The following is a 16623-nucleotide window of genomic DNA, read 5'->3' on the forward strand; positions in this document are numbered from 1 at the left end:
TTTGCGGTTCTTTTCCTGTCTACCTGGCCAGTGCATCTGAGTTGAGAGTGCTGTCCAGAGCGGTCAGAATGGAGCACTCTGGGATAGCTCCCGGAGGCCAATACCATCGAATTGTGTCCACAGTACCCCAAATTCGAGCCGGGAACGTCGATTTAAGCGCTAATCCACTTGTCAGGGGTGGAGTAAGGAAATCGATTTTAAGAGCCCTTTAAGTCGAAATAAAGGGCTTCACTGTGTGGACGGGTGCAGGTTTAAATCGATTTAACGCTGCTAAATTCGACCTAAAGTCCTAGTGTAGACCAGGGCTGAGTAATTGTCCATGGAGTGGCTCACAGGAGGAAACAGAATCCTGAGCAATAAACTTTGAAGGGAGAGGGAAGGGCATTCTCAGTGGTTGGGTAGTTTCTTACCTTTGCTCAGTTCATTCTGCTTGGGCACATTTGTGCCTCTGGCAGTGTTTTGAGGCTATGTCTACACTTACGGCGGCATACAGAGTACGGACTTTGCACCCCTCCTACCACAGGTATACACAGCAGTGTAGATGGTGACGCACTGCTTAGGTGAGTAAAGACACGCCAGAACCATAGGGTATGTACTCCACACAGTCGCTCTCTGCCCAGGCAGTGCCTCCCATGTCTACATTGTAGTGTCCTGCTGCCACAATGCAGCCCTTCCTCACCACAGGGAAAAACTCTGGCTCTGGGGAAAGGCTCTGGCAGGTGAGAGGCCCCTTGCTGCTGAAGCCTTCCCCTGCTGCCCCAATCCCGCCAGGGTCCTTCACTGCCTTGTGTAGCTACATGCTGCAGTGTGGATGCAGCCTGATTTTCACTGCAGCCTGCAGCCATACATGCTCTGCATGCTGCCATCAGTGTAGACAAGGCCTTCTGTGTGATGCAAGGTTAGTCAATCCTACTCCCACGCAAGAGGGAAAGTTGCTCCATCTCAGGCACTGTCCTTCACTGATCAGACTTAATGAGCCTTCTGGTTAGCAGCGCAGGGGTTGTGGCCTCCTTGGACCGTGTCCTTGTAAGTTATCACGAGTAAAGCCACATTCCATCTCTCAGTATTATTTATTTTTGGTGTTTCCCAAACATTGAAAAGGGGGTGGTCCCTGCTTTGGGGAGCTCGCAGTGTAAAGGCAGACAGACAAGCAGACAGAGGTTAGGGGAAAGGAAACAGCAGGAGGCAAGTCATATACTATCACCTCTACCCACGGTGAGCAGCACAGCTGAAATAGGTCTTTAGGAGAATCTTAAATATGGAAAGGTAGGAGCCATGCCAATGAACTCAGCGAGGTTGTACCATGCGTCGGGGGTGCCCCATGGAAGAAGGCACATGAGAAACCGGCAGCTGGACAGATAACATTGAAATACTCTATGGAGTGTTTTGCTGGGAGACCTCAAGAGAAAACCGCAGCATTCTGGGGGGAAGTGGTGTGGGTTATTCAGCGGGGGTGCTCTTCCCTCAGAGTGAGAAGTTGCCCAGTGCCCTGACATACTAAGGTGCTGTTGGAGTTGCTGGCTTTCAAATGAATTGTAACATAGAGGCTTTTATTGTCATTTAAGATCTTCACTACACTATTGCCATCCCAGTGCCCCACTCAAATTCTGATTTAAGGGCTGGTAGCTTCCAGTGTGGGAAGTGCTGCCTAGTAGGGAGTTAGGCTGGGGAGTCAGGATTCCTAGGTTCTCTTCCTGAGTCTCTGATCCGGCGTGTGACCTTGGTTAATTCATGTAATCTTTCTCTGCCTCAGTTTCCCTATCTGCAAAATGACTACATGCATGTTTACCTCTCACAATGTTGGGCTAAATTAATTAAATTAACTAAATTAATTAGCCATTATCTGAAAAAAATAATGCTTTGCAGCCCTCCAATAAAATGTGTCCGGGCATTGCAAATGTGCATTGTCCTGGGGTACAATTGCTTCCTGACCAAAGCTTCCTGCCCAAAGCTGATGCGTGGTGTTCCTGGGAGCTGTTTAACTGCTGCGGCATGCCACCTACCTCATAGGTGCTTGCATTTCATGGCCCTGATCGGTTCATCAGTTTTGTGCACACAGCTGTCACTGAAGAGAGAAACTCCACTCACTCTGTCACAGAAGGAGTATTCCCTGGAGTCTATTCTCCAGTCCCTTTGTCCAGTCCAATTTTAAATGGCTGAAGCAACCACTTCCCTCGAGTGACTATTTCCACAGTCGAAGGGGTCATGCTGTCAGGAAATGGTTTCTCATTCCTGAGTGAGGGAATAAGATGCCCTGAGGATGGCAGAATGTCCTGTTTCTCCTCCCTGCCCTGACACACACACACTTACACATTTTGGTGGGATATGACATAGGCCCAGCTCCTCAAAGGCATTTAGGTTCTGACTGCCAGTGAAATCAGTGGAAGTGAGGAGCCTACACACTGGTGAGGGTCTGGGCCATTGTGCGTGGGAAGGGAGATGCATGGCTGGTATGTGAGTCTTTCATGTTTGTTTGTTGCAGATGGAACTGCTGAAGATCCTGCCCTGGCATCGTGCTGTCTTGGCAGTTGTCCTGAATCTGCTGGCTCTCAGCCTCTCTACCACAGCCTTGCTTGGCAGCTACTGGTGTGTTGGGACCCAGAAGGTGCCCAAGCCTTTATGTGGCAAGGGCAAAGCCACCGAATGCATCGGTGTGCACGTGTCCAGTGACGGAGGTGCTAGCAATTCTTCATCCCAGGATGCAGTGCACTACAGCTGGGAGACCGGGGACGACCGCTTTGCCTTCCGATACTTCCACACTGGCATGTGGCTTTCCTGTGAGGAGAACATGGAAGGGCCAGGTAGCATCTCCATCAAGGCAGCCTCAGCCTCATTCTTATTACAGCAAAATGCCTTTAGTATCAATGATAGGTGCCAGGCTGACAACACTAGGGAAAGGTACCTTCTCCATATCCACAGAATGGGTATAGCTGGGGCAGTGGCAGTGTCTGCCTCCCACCCATACCCACAAACCACACCACCATACTTCATCCCTCGGTGAGGGGAATGATGCGGGGGGAGTTGAATGGGCCTTGGAGACAAGATGAGACTGTTAACAAAAAGGCACCTTGGCACTATTTGTGGTAGGCGGTGGTTTTGTAATGTTCACATCTGTCCCAGCATGAACTGGAGTAGCCTCCCTCCCCCAGTTCATGTCACGTTCAGTAGGGGACGGAGCCTATGTGGCGAGAGACAAGGTGATGGCTTTATGCAGGGCTGACCACTGTTGTTGTTTTCATTGCAAGTACCATAACAGGAGGTGTTTTTCTTAAAGGCCCAGGCCCTGGAGTCCTGTGAATAAGAGAGAATTTCAACTGTCATTTAAAACACCCCCACCACCAAAGTTTCTCTCCCTCAGAGTTGTGGAGAAAAGCTTGCAAACCTGAACCCCAAAGGTGCAAAAGAGGGAGTATAAACAGGAGGGTTATCTTTAGAAGCTCATGGTTTGTGGGGGAGGTGGAGGGGGACACAGTCATGCTTTTTGAATGCTTGGCATTGGCAATATGCTTCATGGCATCTTTGTGCCAACCAAATTCTGCCTGTGCTGGGGGGCTGGTGTGGCCCCCAGTGAAATTTAGGCTAGTGGTCCTGGTCTAATTTATGGCAACCTTACCCAGGCTGCCTGTGGACTGCTCCGCAGCCCAGAGCCCTTTAAACATGCCTCCCATCACCCTGACTTGCTCCTGAAGGCTGCTGTGTTATACCTTGCGTTTGCTTTTGTTTTGTTGCATAGTTTTGTTTTTTCCTTTTTGGTGAGTCTTTGTAAGTGTTATGCAAATAAAATTCTTTTCTGCTTCAAAAAAAAAAAAATTACTCTCCTGTAGCCATCTGGCCCGACCCTGTCACACTATGTTCACAGTAATATTTATTTTTCCTTACTCAGCCAGCCAGTGCAGTAGCTTGACTCATAGTTGTATCACTATCTGCAAACTTTATTTCTTTACTGCTTGTCATTAAAGTCTTAGTATTTCACAGAAAAAAAAAATCACCCTGACTTGCTCACCCCCACCCTGCCTCAACTCCTGTGCTGCGGCTTTGGTCAGCCCCAAGTCAAACCTGCTCTGCGGGAATTCTCCCCAAGCCAATCTTTATGGCCTGGCATATCCGGGTCAGAGCTAGCCCCAAAGGCAGCAACAGCTAGGTTGAAATTAATAATACAGAAATGAAAGGTGTTTTAGCCCATCCCCATTCCTCTGTGCCAGCCAGCATTCCCCCTTCCTCAAAGGCACTCACAATGGAACTTATCAGTTAAAGAAGGCATTCTGTGCACTATTTCTCCTTCTGTGATCCACTGGGATCAGCGCTTAAAAACAGAGAGGTCACAAATTAAAAGCAGAACAACAATATTTAAAAAAGCTTCAGTCACTCTCAGGTCTTGCTGAGAGGACTGGTTTGTTCTGGGCATTGTCAGGAATGGTTCAGAACAGGGTGCACTTAGGTGGGAATGCTTAAAGCTGTGATTAATTTCCATGGCAATACCAGGGATGAGTTGGGAATGAGACTCCATCATTCGACTGAGTTCAAAGGGTTTTCAGAGCTTTCACAGGCCTCTTGGCAGTACTGGAATAAGAGTGAGGCATGAAGGGGAGGAGATCTGATAGATTTGGATTTTACTAATGCATTTGGTACAATTTTTCATGAAATCAGACTCTCAAAATTAATTCAGACTGGCTTGAATATAGCCCCTGTTATGATTGAAGGACCAGAAACAAAGGATTATCATCAGCTGCAAAGTATTGAGTTAGGGGAAGGTGTCTCGTGAGGCCACTGCACAGCTCAGCATTACGGCCAGTGTTGTTAATAACTTCATTAAAGTCTAGATGAGGTAGTGAACAGTGAGTTAATGAAATCTGCAGGTGGTACTGTGCTGGAAGGAATTTTGAACACCGAGAGGAAAGATATAATATAAAGGGCTTACAGAGATTAGAATTGTAGACAGAAAATAACAAGATGAGATTCAGCTGGAGAAAAAAGGCAAGCTAATATATATGGGGAAAATTATCCGCTCAGGGGTGATTCAGTGGGAAAGAGAACTCTGGCAAGCAGTTATGCTAAGAGGTTTTAGGGGTTATAATGGATGTGCGGATTAGACAAAACTTTGCACTGGGATATGGCAGCCAAAGCAATTTTGGATTGTATATGCCTAAGGGTGAGGAAGTAATAGTGATTCTGTATTGAGGGGAGAGTCAGAGTTTCCTTTGGAGAAGGGGTGTCCTGTTCTTAAGAAAAAGTACATCCTTCATCGGGAAGGAGCTGTGAGCTACTTTCTGCAGGACAAGTGGCAAGTGAAAATTCCATGTCCTAAGTGGGAGCTGACTCCTCTGGTGCCTGTTATATGAGCTCCTTAGCAGAGGCTGGAATCAACCTGCTGAATGCAGCCTAGAGTATAGCTGGCATGAGGGCCCTGGTGGAGTTAAGCCTCCTTCATAGGTGCAGCAGAGACTAGATACAACTCTGGATATTTTTAAAATCTTGGCCAATTAATGAGAACATAATACATTCTACAGACAAGTCAATGCTCATCTTTCTGCCATTGTCAAGAAGCAATGGCTGAGCTTAGTTTGGTGCCTAGGGTATTCTGGCCTGTGTGTGTTGGGTGGATTGGATGGCAGTTGATAACTGGCCTGGAGCAATGTCTCTGACTCACATCAGAAAATTATATATGAAAATGATAATGGAGTTTCTAGTCTATATATGACAGGTTTCAGAGTAGTAGCCATGTTAGTCTGTATTCGCAAAAAGAAAAGGAGGACTTCTGGCACCTTAGAGACTAACCAATTTATTTGAGCATAAGCTTTCGTGAGCTACAGATGCATCCGATGAAGTGAGCTGTAGCTCACGAAAGCTTTTGCTCAAATAAATTGGTTAGTCTCTAAGGTGCCACAAGTCCTCCTAGGCTATATATGGAAAGTGGATGGGGTAGATTAGAGTTCCATGTCTCTGAGTGAAAAAAGGTAGATGGCCTGTCTATGGAGATTAGGATATATATTGTGGTTTTCTCAGCACAGCTGGAGTGGGACAAGAAGCACCTCTCTGGTTTGTTCATGGAGCGTAAGAGGAAAAGAGTTGGTGTGTTTGGCAAATAACAGGCAGGCAAATGGAGCATGGGCCACGTGATGAGTTTGAGGGTTTGTAGCCGATACTGGAAAATCATGAAATAGAAGAAAGTTTATGATCTCTGAGCTGAAGCTGGGAGGGGTGAAGTTATAGAGTTCAAGCAGCTTGTGGAACTTCTATGACAGCAAAGGAACGTTTCCTCTCATCATAGCTTTCTTTTAGGGTTTCGAATTTATAGCTATTTACTTATACTCAACTGTACTTAATTTTTTTTGAATGTACACTAGCTTTCTCATAAGAGCCCCATCTGAACTAGACAGACCACTGTCCTTCCTTCCCCACTTTTCTGCACTGGACTCCTAAACCAGATCAACGCAACCATCTCTTTGGTCAGAAAGACAGCAGACTCTAGGAGACCTTAAGATAGGTAGAGCCTGCAAGCTTGAGAAATCAAAGAGGCAACTAAGGTGGAATTTTTTCCCCTCCATCCTCCCCTACTATCTTTTGAGAATCCATATAATCTGAGCTTGATTGTGTTTGCATTTCAGATGAGAAATGTCGTAGCTTCATTGAGCTTTCACCCCCCGCAGAGAGAGGTAAGAATGAGTCTTTTCTTTTTCTCACTAGCATTGCCCAATGCACCGTCTAGAGAGTGGGGAACTTCTGCAGGCTGAGAGGGTGCTGTAGGTACCTAAAGGGTTGGGTAAAATCCTGGCCTATTGAAGTCAAAGTACTGAAGATTTCACCCCAAATGTCTACCCAAAAAGCTAGAAATCTAAACCTTCCTCACATAATTTCTGGTACTTCCTGCTGTCAGCCCAACTGGAAATGTGGCAAAGACAGCCTCTTTTGCTGTGTTTCAACATGTCTAATCCTGGTCATAACCTAGAATGCACACAGGCAATCGGTGTACATGATAAATAGTAACAGAGCTGTACCATCGACTCGACATATGATCTTGGGCAAGTCACTTCTGTCAAAAATTTGAAACATGGCCACAATTTTGGGTGCTTTAATTTTTGGGTCCCAACCTGAGACACTCGAGTTCTGAATTTCAGTCATTCTGAGCATCCACTACTCCAGCTGAATAGGAGCAGTGGGTGATCAGAACATCTATAAATTGGACCCTAAGGGTGAAATCCTACTCTCACTGAAGCCAATGGCAAAACTTCCATTGACTTCAAGGCCACTATTTCGGGGTACCCACTTTTGAAAATGTTGGTCCTACTTTCTCTTTAAAATCGTGATAATAATGCATACCCCACCTTTGTAATGCACCTTGAAATCTACGGAAGAGAAACGGAATATGTGAGCAAAGAATTCTTAGTATTAACAAGCTACTTTCCCAGATGCATGCAAGAGGCCTACTTTCATTCTTAGTTTGAGTCAGAAATCTCTACTGTAGGTGTCAAAATATAAAACACATAGACAGGGCCTGTGGCCAGATTTCCATGGGCTGCTGTGCAGGGCCGAGTTTGCTGTGGGTTAGGATCTGTGCAAGGGAGGGGAGTTTTGTGTTTTGTTGTAGAGGGATTGAGTTCTGGTGGCAGTCAGGGAGACAGTAAATTGCTGTTTTGTTTTATCCTGTTACATTAATAAATATATACATCTACCCTGGTCTCCTTGGGAATAACAAATCTGTATTTTTACTGATGGCACTTGTTAATTAAAAACTGACCTGTAGTCACAACGGGAGCTATTTCTACTGGGTAATTTAAATGTTTGTGCTTTGCCTATCCCCACCCAACTTTGCATGGATACATTATTCAAGCACAAGGTCATCTTCCTAGTCTTTCAGTATTAATTAGTTTTAACAGAGTAGTGTGTGTTATCCATGATCCACTACTAGGCTCAATCCTTCCTCACAATAGGATTCTCTACCACTGTAAAGGAACAGGCAGAAAGCTTGTTGTATTTAAATTACAGTCATTAATTATTCTAACAGGTAGAACTACAGGCTAAGTCAACTCTACAACAGATGGACCAAAACCAAGAGTGGGAATTACTTGTGAACTTACAGAATGGAAAATGATATCCAGAAACAATTATGCAAGAACTTAGTATAACTAGATGCTTCCTGCTCCTTATCAAAACCTGAACTGCAGAATAGGGAGACGAGTCTCCCAGCTCACCTTGAACTTCTCCTGCATTGGGTCTATATGGCTTATTTGGAAACAACCCAGTGATCACTTTTCCTTCACTGGAGTAGTAGCAGGGAGGAGCTGGACAACTGGAGTCTTCAGCCCTCCTTAGCTCGAGGCTTACAAGGCAGCTCAGGCTTTCCCCATACAATCACTTTCCACCAGCTCCAGGGAGTTGGCACTCACGTTCTTGGCTCAAAGCCAGACTCCTGATGCATAAGAGCTCAGCTTCTGTGCTCAAAGGCAGTCCTGTTCGAGCCTTGTTATTTAGCCAAGGCTGAAAAGAAGCTTCTGGAACTGGCATTCCTGGTCTCCCAGGTGACACTGTGATGTCACCTGTCATCTAAGATTCCAAACTCCATCACAGTCCAAACTAAGGCTTTTGCTAATTGCACAGGGGATGAAACAGAGCTCCCAAATGTTTGATTTTCAAATGGTCTTGTACAGATCCTAATTAGTATCCATAATATTTTATATAATTGGAGTAGCTTAGAACATCCTGTAGGAGAGCAGAATAATGTCTATAGAAGTTAGGAGATACACTGTACGCTACACTATTTAATACAATATCCACATCTGTTATTATATAGTACAATATAAAATTAGAGATGGGGTGCCAAATCTTGGCTGCATTCCATCCCCTTTTCACTTCAGAAAAACAACTGATCCTCCCCATCTGGAAATGGGTGAAGGGGGAAGGGGACTCCTTGGGTGGCATAAGGTCATGCCAGAGGTGGGTATGTTGGGAGGAGGAGGGAGTGTAGCTGACATTCACCGGCCTCTGGCTAATTTGAGCTATGGGTCAGTCCTAAAGCCACCTTCCCCCTCCCTTGCAGTGAAAGGTACAGCTCAATTTCAGGGCTAGGGTGTCTATTAGTAGTAATGGTGGTTAGAGCAGGGGACTGGGAGACAGTCGATCCCAGTACAGAGATGTTACAGGACCCCTGTGTATAAGATCATCTCCTACTTTTCTGAGCTCTACTCAACTGCCCTAGATGTACCTGTGTAGAGGATCCACACAAGACCTATGCATATAATTTAAACCCTAATTTGAAGGCTTAAGTGGTATATACGTCCTCTTCAGGCCATCTGCACAGGGGTGAATGTCATCCCTGCAGAATGGCCACATTCTTTTTAGCCAGTGTTTGGCTATTCACTCCACATTGCTCAGCGGGATGTGGGGTATGTCTGGAGTCTTCTCTCTCTCCCCAGTTATGGTGGGGATCCTTTGGGGGGTCAGGGTCGGGAGGGCTGTGGCAGATCATGACCCCATTTTGTGCTGACTCAGAGAGGTCTCTTCTTTCCTCTGGTTTGTGGCAGGAATCCTGTGGCTGTCGTTGGGGTCAGAGATGGTCTACATCAGCTTGCTGCTCATTAGTTTCATCCTGCTGCTGATAGAAATGCTGTACTCTGGGAATCCAGTCTGCGGGCTGAAGCTCAACGCCTTCGCTGCTGTCTCCTCTGTGCTGTCTGGTTGGTGCTCCACTGCAGACACGGGGTCATGAAAGCATTCTGGGGTGGCAGCACAAGTGGCTCAGGGCAGGGAGTGAAACTCATCAAGGAAAGGATTCAAGAAATCCTTTAGGGAAGAAAGTGCAGCCAAGACCTCACACATTCATTAGCCTCAGAGTGACAATGGGGGGCAAAAGGGGAAAGGGGCAATGGAGAGAATGTGAGAGTGAGAGGGAAGGAAATGGGCAGCGTTGAGGAGAATAATGAGGAATTAGAGGAGAGACAATGACACAGGGTGGGCGAACAGGGCCCAAGGGTGGAGATTACTTAGCTGCTGAACCTGCTGAGTGGAAGGATGGATTTGGTTCTAAGCCTTAGTTCCTAGACAGAAGAACAAATCAGCTGGCCCTGGCCTCCACTGTGACAATTGTGCCTTCCTGTCCTCTTGCTTTAGGCCTGCTGGGGATGGTGGCTCACATGATGTACTCACAAGTCTTCCAAGCAACTGTCAATCTGGGGCCAGAGGACTGGAGACCGCACTCGTGGGACTATGGCTGGGCTTTCTAGTACGTGAACTGTGAGGCTCTCCACATCCTTATGGCTGTAGGCTTCAGTCACACTCCACCTCTCCAGAACTCCTCTACTTAGCCCCCTTGCCCTTGAAGACAGCTCCAATATGGCTTCCCCAGTGCTGCTTCTCTGTCATCCTTAGGTGTTTACCTCAACCCTTGTCTCACACGGGTTAATGTAATAGATCTGGGATGGAGGAGAACCAGCTAGGTCACATCTGTCCACTCCCCTGACTCAGTGCAGGATTGCTCCCTGAAACATATATTCCCCAGAGTTTTTTGTCCAGTCCAATTTTAAATGAACCAGGATATGGAGCTTCCACCCCTTACCTTGAGAAATTATCCTACAGTTTAATAGACCTCCCTATTTCAGAAGCTCAGTCATGCCTCTGCTGCTGCTGAGCATGCTGCTGTGGCTACACAGCTATTTATACTCATGCTAGCTCAATGAGAGTTCGTGTGAGTATGTGTACACGAGCAGGGGAAATCACACCCCTCGTTCATAGTGCACACGTAGCCTAAACGCCAACTTCTCCAGCAGCACAGTGCCCCCTGACAGCATACTAGGGCACTGGCTTAGTACTGAGTCAGAGGGGCAAGCATCACCAAATTAAGTTCCCGATGTTCCCTGCTTAGTCCATGTAAATACCAACCAGGCCCAATCCTGCTGAGCTTGTGCAATCTGACGACCACCTAGAGCTGCGGGCTAGAGTAAGTGCCCTGACCTTCACTACCAGCCATTTCTCTAGAATTGGATTCATCCATCCTCTCCATTTCATCATGGTTTGCTCATAAAACTGACACATTCCCGCATTTGAATATAAACAGGGGCAAGCTTAGGGCTCAGCCTCCCATCACATCCCATATGGCCCATCTGAACCCATCAATGTGAATGGTTTAGGTGTTGTTTTGCATCTTGTCTATAAACTCGTGCCTAGAAACTACAGGGCCTGGCGCTCTGTTGAAATGATTCACCAGAATCCCTCCTTTCCTGTGGTTTCACAATCTGTCTCCATTGCCACCTTCTACATGGGCCTCCTGTTGCTTGCATCAGTCAGTATAACACTTTTTCTGTAATTATGAGTCTGCAGTCCTGACCATAGTCACCTTAATGCTAAATACAGCATACTTCTCCATATACAGCATCATAACGGCTCTACAAAGTTCCATCACCACTTATGCACAGTGCAAGATCCTCCTCATAAATGTAGTGAACATGCATTAAGGAAGCTGGTACTGGTGCATCCAAGATACTGAGCACAGTGTCTACTGCTCACTGTTGTCCCTATACAGTCATAAGTCACAGGAACATTGTCTCTTCCACAGGATAACAGGAGCCACCTATTTAAGAGGGAAATAGGCATAGTGCTAGAGAACATGCATATAGTGGCGATAATGGTGTTTTGAGGGTATGGCTCAAGGAGGTGTTGGGAAACTCTGGGATTGAGGGACACAACCGGAACACAAAACCTTTCAGACTTGATCAGAACACTGGTGCATTACATTTGGGATCCTTCTTCTAGCAGTGGCTAATACCTAGTGCTTTGGAGGAACACAGAACTCCAATAAAAGCGTCTGGCCAACGGTGCTATCTTGCAGGGCTAGGAGGGAAGCAGGAAGGTTCTTTCCTGACCCAGACAGTGATCAGTTTATAGCTTGAAGCATGAGATTAGATTAGCAGAACTACATTATTGGCCATAAAATGATCCAGACCTTATTAAATCTAGTTGCAATGTTTGGCTTTGGAACCTCTGGCTGCATTGTATTCCACTGACTGTCTGGTTATTGTGTGAAGTATTTTTTGCATTGGTTTTAAGTTTACTTGCCATTAACTTCAAATCAATTTCAGGTCAAAGTATGGGACAGTATAAAAAAGATGGCCTGATCAGTTTTCCCTGTGCCCTTCTCAATCTCTTCTCTGAGAAGTCCCTCACTTCTGCCACTCTAAATAATCTTATTTACATATTTCATCTCTGCAAGCCTAGCTGCCCTGATGTGGAGCTTCTTAGTCTCAGCTCTGTTTCAAAATAATGTGATCAAAACTGAACACAAATGATTAACATTGTTCTGTCCAGTTTTCCAAAATGCCATTTTAACTGCAGTTGCATGCTGGGCAGTATCCTCAGTGATCTATGATGAGTCCTGAGTATTTATTCCTTGGAAAATCCTGCAGTTTCAAACCTAGATACACATAAAAAGTTTATTTTTAGGGTTTGTTTTCCATGTATGTAATATTGGCTTACTTGAATGTGAAAGGTTATTTTCTTTCTGTAATGATCCTATGAAAAGACCATATCAAAAGCTATTTGAAAACAAGACAAAACAAAGTATCCAACAGGTGCCACAGAGCATGGTTAATGTAACTGAAGACCGCAAAATGAACAAGATACTCAGGATCTCCCTGGCTGGCCTGTTACTCTAAGGGGTCTGCCTCGGGATCATGCTTTCCAGGTGCAGATTTTCCAGCGTCCTCCTGTCATTTTCTCTCGCTGCATCCACTTTTTTCCTTACGGCATTTTCCCCCACCTCTTTCTTTACTGTATGTTATGGACGTAGCAACATTTTACTCCATTGTTTGGGGGAAGGGAAGGGTAACGGAGGCAGGATAAAGCTCAAGGGCTAGAATGGTTTGGGTCTGGGCTACAGCTCTCGTCTATTTAGTTGATGTCCATCTCCAGTTAGTGGCCTCTGCCTGGTGTTCCAGAAGAAGGCCATTAGCTCCTTGCAATGCATCTGGTTCATTTCTTGACGCCATCATACTTCTCCGACAGTGGAAGACTTTATTAAGGTCCTCATTGCATGTGCTGTTCTCCTTCCCCTCTTATAGCATGGCCTGGGCCTCCTTCACCTGCTGCATGGCCTCTGCTGTTACCACTCTCAACACTTACACCAAGACCGTGCTGGAGTTCAAGCGTAACCATATCAAAGGCTACGACGGGAGCATCAAGGACCAGCCACAGCACCACCAGTGCTTCATGCAGCAGCAGCACCACAGGGAGCAGATGAGCAGCTACTACCAGCAGAGAGACAAGCCCCTCCGCTCCGTCTCAGAGGGGGTCGACTTTTACTCCGAGCTGCAGCAGAAGGTGCTACAGCAGGAACCTGAGTTAGACGAGGTCTTGGGACAGTCCGTGGGGGAAGACCACTGTTAGGGAGTGGGGAGCAGGCTGTTTGGGAAGCGGTAGGGAGATTGAGATCTGAACCAAATACTAGTATCAATGTTAACAAGTTCCCTAGGGTTCTGGTTCCTTTCTTTAACGCTTCCGGGGGGCTGGGAGGAGGGGAAGGCATGTGGTCACCGCTATCGATGTCTCTGGGCAGCACTGCAGGGACACTCACAGTGACATTGTGGCTTGTCCTACTAGAGCTGGTCTGCTCTCTTGAGGGCAATGGTACCATGTGAGTTGGGAATGGTAAACGCACAGGCCCTTTCCACTGGAAACTGTTATGCCACCTGTATCCTGAGGCTCCCGTGCTGCCACAGGGGTGCTATGGGAGCCATTCCAATGCCAACAGTACCACAAAAATGGAAAGGGTACACCCAGGGGGACAGTACCAGTTGTCAGCAATTATAATGGTGAGAGTCTGGAACTTTCCTTTTGATCATGGCATTTTGACCTCCATGTTAATAAACCCCTAAGGCTTTGGGCTATGTATGCCCAGCTCTATTTGCCACACAACTTGAAATGGGTCCCATTTTTCAAAACACCCAGTGCGCTGCAGAATGTCACGTCTGGCCCTTTTGAGTTAAACTGGCTCCAGACCCTCCCCCAGAACAGCCAGAGAAATCGCTTCAAACCAGGAGTTTCCCACTGGAACAGGGATAGAAAGAGGGTCTCATTCTGCACTTGCCTTCCAGTCACCTCTTCCCTCCTCCACCCACCAATCCCCCTTTTAAAGCACCCATCACCTCTGGCCAAGTCCTGTCTGCTCCCGTGCCCTCTGAGGCGCCCTTCTACACACTGTGCACCCAACCTCCTTCTCTTTGGGGCTCCCGTCTATGCTCCTTGCTCCATTCTTTCCCTCTTCAGGACGCCTGTCCGTTTCGTTCCCACACAATCCCCTCAGAGGTGCAGTGGTGAGGTCCTGCTCGCTCTTCACTCCCCAAATGCCCTTGAGGGAGCCCTGCCCGTAACAAAAAGCAGTCTCCCTTCCAGGCTAAGGAAAACAACGGTCACACACAAAGGGGATATTGTACATGATATTTATTTGTTTCACTGCAGTTCACAGTTCCCAACAATATACAGACAGAGTCTTTATTCACAGTGGGAACGCATGGGAGAAATTCACAGTATGGGGGAGCTAGCATCACTGGACGTTGACTATCACGCCTAGGAGTTTAAGGAAGCACCTCAGGGGAATTACTCCTTCGGGTAGTGACCCACCAGCCTTTCCCAGCAAGATGGGGGGGGGGGGGGAGGAGGAAGCACATCCCTGTTCCTAACTTGCCTACTGGTCCTTACATTCAGCCACTACCAGCCAGCCCGATTTACAAACCAACCAACACATATAAACACCACACCCAGCTAGAAGAGAACAGAGGCCGGGCAGGCGCCAGGACCAGAGCTCCTTGTTACAGTTGTGCTAATATTTACAAAGCTATTTACACACAAATACCATTAAACATATACAGACTGTTCAAAGGCTCTGGCATTAATAAGGAGAGGCCCAAGGCCCAGCCTCGGGGTTGCAGCTACCCCTGAAGAGACTGCACAGAAGCATTTCACTGGAAAGAGAGCAAGAGAAACAAGCAGTGGGGAGCTGGGCCAAGAGCCCAGGGTACAGAGCCAACCACACCCATAGCTCATGTGCCCTTTTAAAAGGAGGTGCCAAACTGTGCCCTCTCCTCAGCACTAAGAAAAGAAGAACTGGAGGAAAACAAAGGGGACATACTAGCTGGAGGAGAGAAAAATGTACCAAGCAGCAGCCAATTGGCCACTTTACAGCTACAGTTGCTTGGCTCTGCCAAATGTAAAGGGCCAGCCTGAGAGAGGCATGCTGGGAAACCAGTTCCTATAAGAGGGCACCCTGCAGCGGGGAAAGTTAGTTAGGGGCCAGACATCACCAAGGAGGCATTGTCCCTATGTCACAGGAGGCTTTACGGACACACTCCAGAATTGGAGCACAGGCCATCGCACACCCCGAGACACAGAGATTACATTTCATAGAATTAAAATATACTGGGGACAGATCTGGCTTTTGCACTGCGAGGAAGGTTGGGGGGAAAGTGATAATATAAAGCCCATCTTAATCCTCTCCTGATTCTGGGGCAGCTGGGAGTAGCACAGGTCCCCACTGTTAAGTCAGAGCAGCCTTCTGGCTATTCTAACTTATGCTACCTGGTGATGGCCATAAAGGACCAAAACTGCAGCTTGGGATCAGTTCAGAAAAGGGTCTCCTGGCTCTACCCCCTGCCTCCAGCCCCTCCTCCTATGCAAGAAGCAAGAGGGTTCAGAAAAGCCTTTACACCATCTGAGGAACCACTTCACACTGCTGAGATATTCCTGGGGCCACATATCCAGGCTAGAGTCTGCCAGAGGCACGGCACAAAGTGGTTGCACTCCCCTGTTCCTAAGGATCTGGCCCACTTCAGTTAACAAATTTGCTTTGGGATCCAAATGGTGTGATGTTCTTGTGAATATTGGGCATGTTTCTACGGAGCTCTGGGCCCGCAAACAAAGCAAGGGGAAAGGGCGACCTAGGAATGGGGAGCCGCTCCACCAACTACTTCAACCTGGTTGGGCGGGACAATTGGAGTGGGGACGTGGAACCTTTCTCCTCTGGAGCACATGTTCCCAACCTGCCAAGGGCACAGAGGGCTGGACGGTTCAGGAGACTGGGAACTGGACATGGAAAAGTGGAGTGGCCTGGTGACTGTAAAATAAAGAGGTAGGACAGCTGGTGGAGCCTCCGTGACCAGCCCTGCCACATATGAGCCAGGCAGAGGCTCCACTACAAAAATAAAGAGATTAGAGCAGAATGGCAGGAAATGCTGGATGGATACAAATGGGAGCTTCCTGGAACCAGTTCATAAATTAAACATACAAAAATATACGTGTATCTATTCAGAGCTCTACCGCTCTGCCTTCTCATTTCCATGTTACCCGGAAGGAAGCATGCAGGCAGGGTGTGGGGGGGAAGGGGTCACACACAGTTGCTCCCAGTGGTGGCATCTGGCAATGGCAAACCCGGCCCTGCCATTCCACAGCAAGCGGGGGGTGGGGACAGAGAGAGTGCTCAGTCCCCACTCCCTGGGCACAGCGGACGTCCTGAGGAATCGCCGAGCAGCTCCCCGTGCCCCACCCAGACCACACGTCTACCTGGCTATTGAAACTTGATGGGCCAACATGCTAGAACTGGAGAAAGAGAGAAAAGTCATCAGCCAGGCAGAGAAACGGGCTCAT

General features: G+C 47.3%; 2 protein-coding genes across 2 annotated transcripts in view; one reads left to right on the forward strand and one right to left on the reverse strand.

Moving 5' to 3' along the window:
• The first annotated feature begins 662 nt into the window (after positions 1 to 662).
• GSG1 (germ cell associated 1) lies at positions 663 to 13372 on the forward strand. Its single transcript, XM_073337454.1, has 6 exons — positions 663 to 719; positions 2483 to 2801; positions 6606 to 6653; positions 9519 to 9671; positions 10105 to 10216; positions 13047 to 13372. The coding sequence occupies exons 1-6, from the start codon at positions 663 to 665 to the stop codon at positions 13369 to 13371; spliced, it is 1014 nt and encodes a 337-aa protein (XP_073193555.1). The 3' UTR covers position 13372.
• A 1035-nt stretch (positions 13373 to 14407) lies between these two features.
• The window catches only part of FAM234B (family with sequence similarity 234 member B), a 28490-nt gene continuing 26274 nt past the window's right edge, over positions 14408 to 16623 (reverse strand). The window contains exon 13 of the mRNA XM_073327322.1: positions 14408 to 16575. Within this exon, the coding sequence (XP_073183423.1) occupies positions 16570 to 16575 (6 nt within the window). The 3' untranslated portion in view covers positions 14408 to 16569. The remainder of the gene's footprint in view (positions 16576 to 16623) is intronic.

Source organism: Lepidochelys kempii, chromosome 1, assembly GCF_965140265.1.
Source record: "Lepidochelys kempii isolate rLepKem1 chromosome 1, rLepKem1.hap2, whole genome shotgun sequence".
Lineage (NCBI taxonomy): Eukaryota > Metazoa > Chordata > Testudines > Cheloniidae > Lepidochelys > Lepidochelys kempii.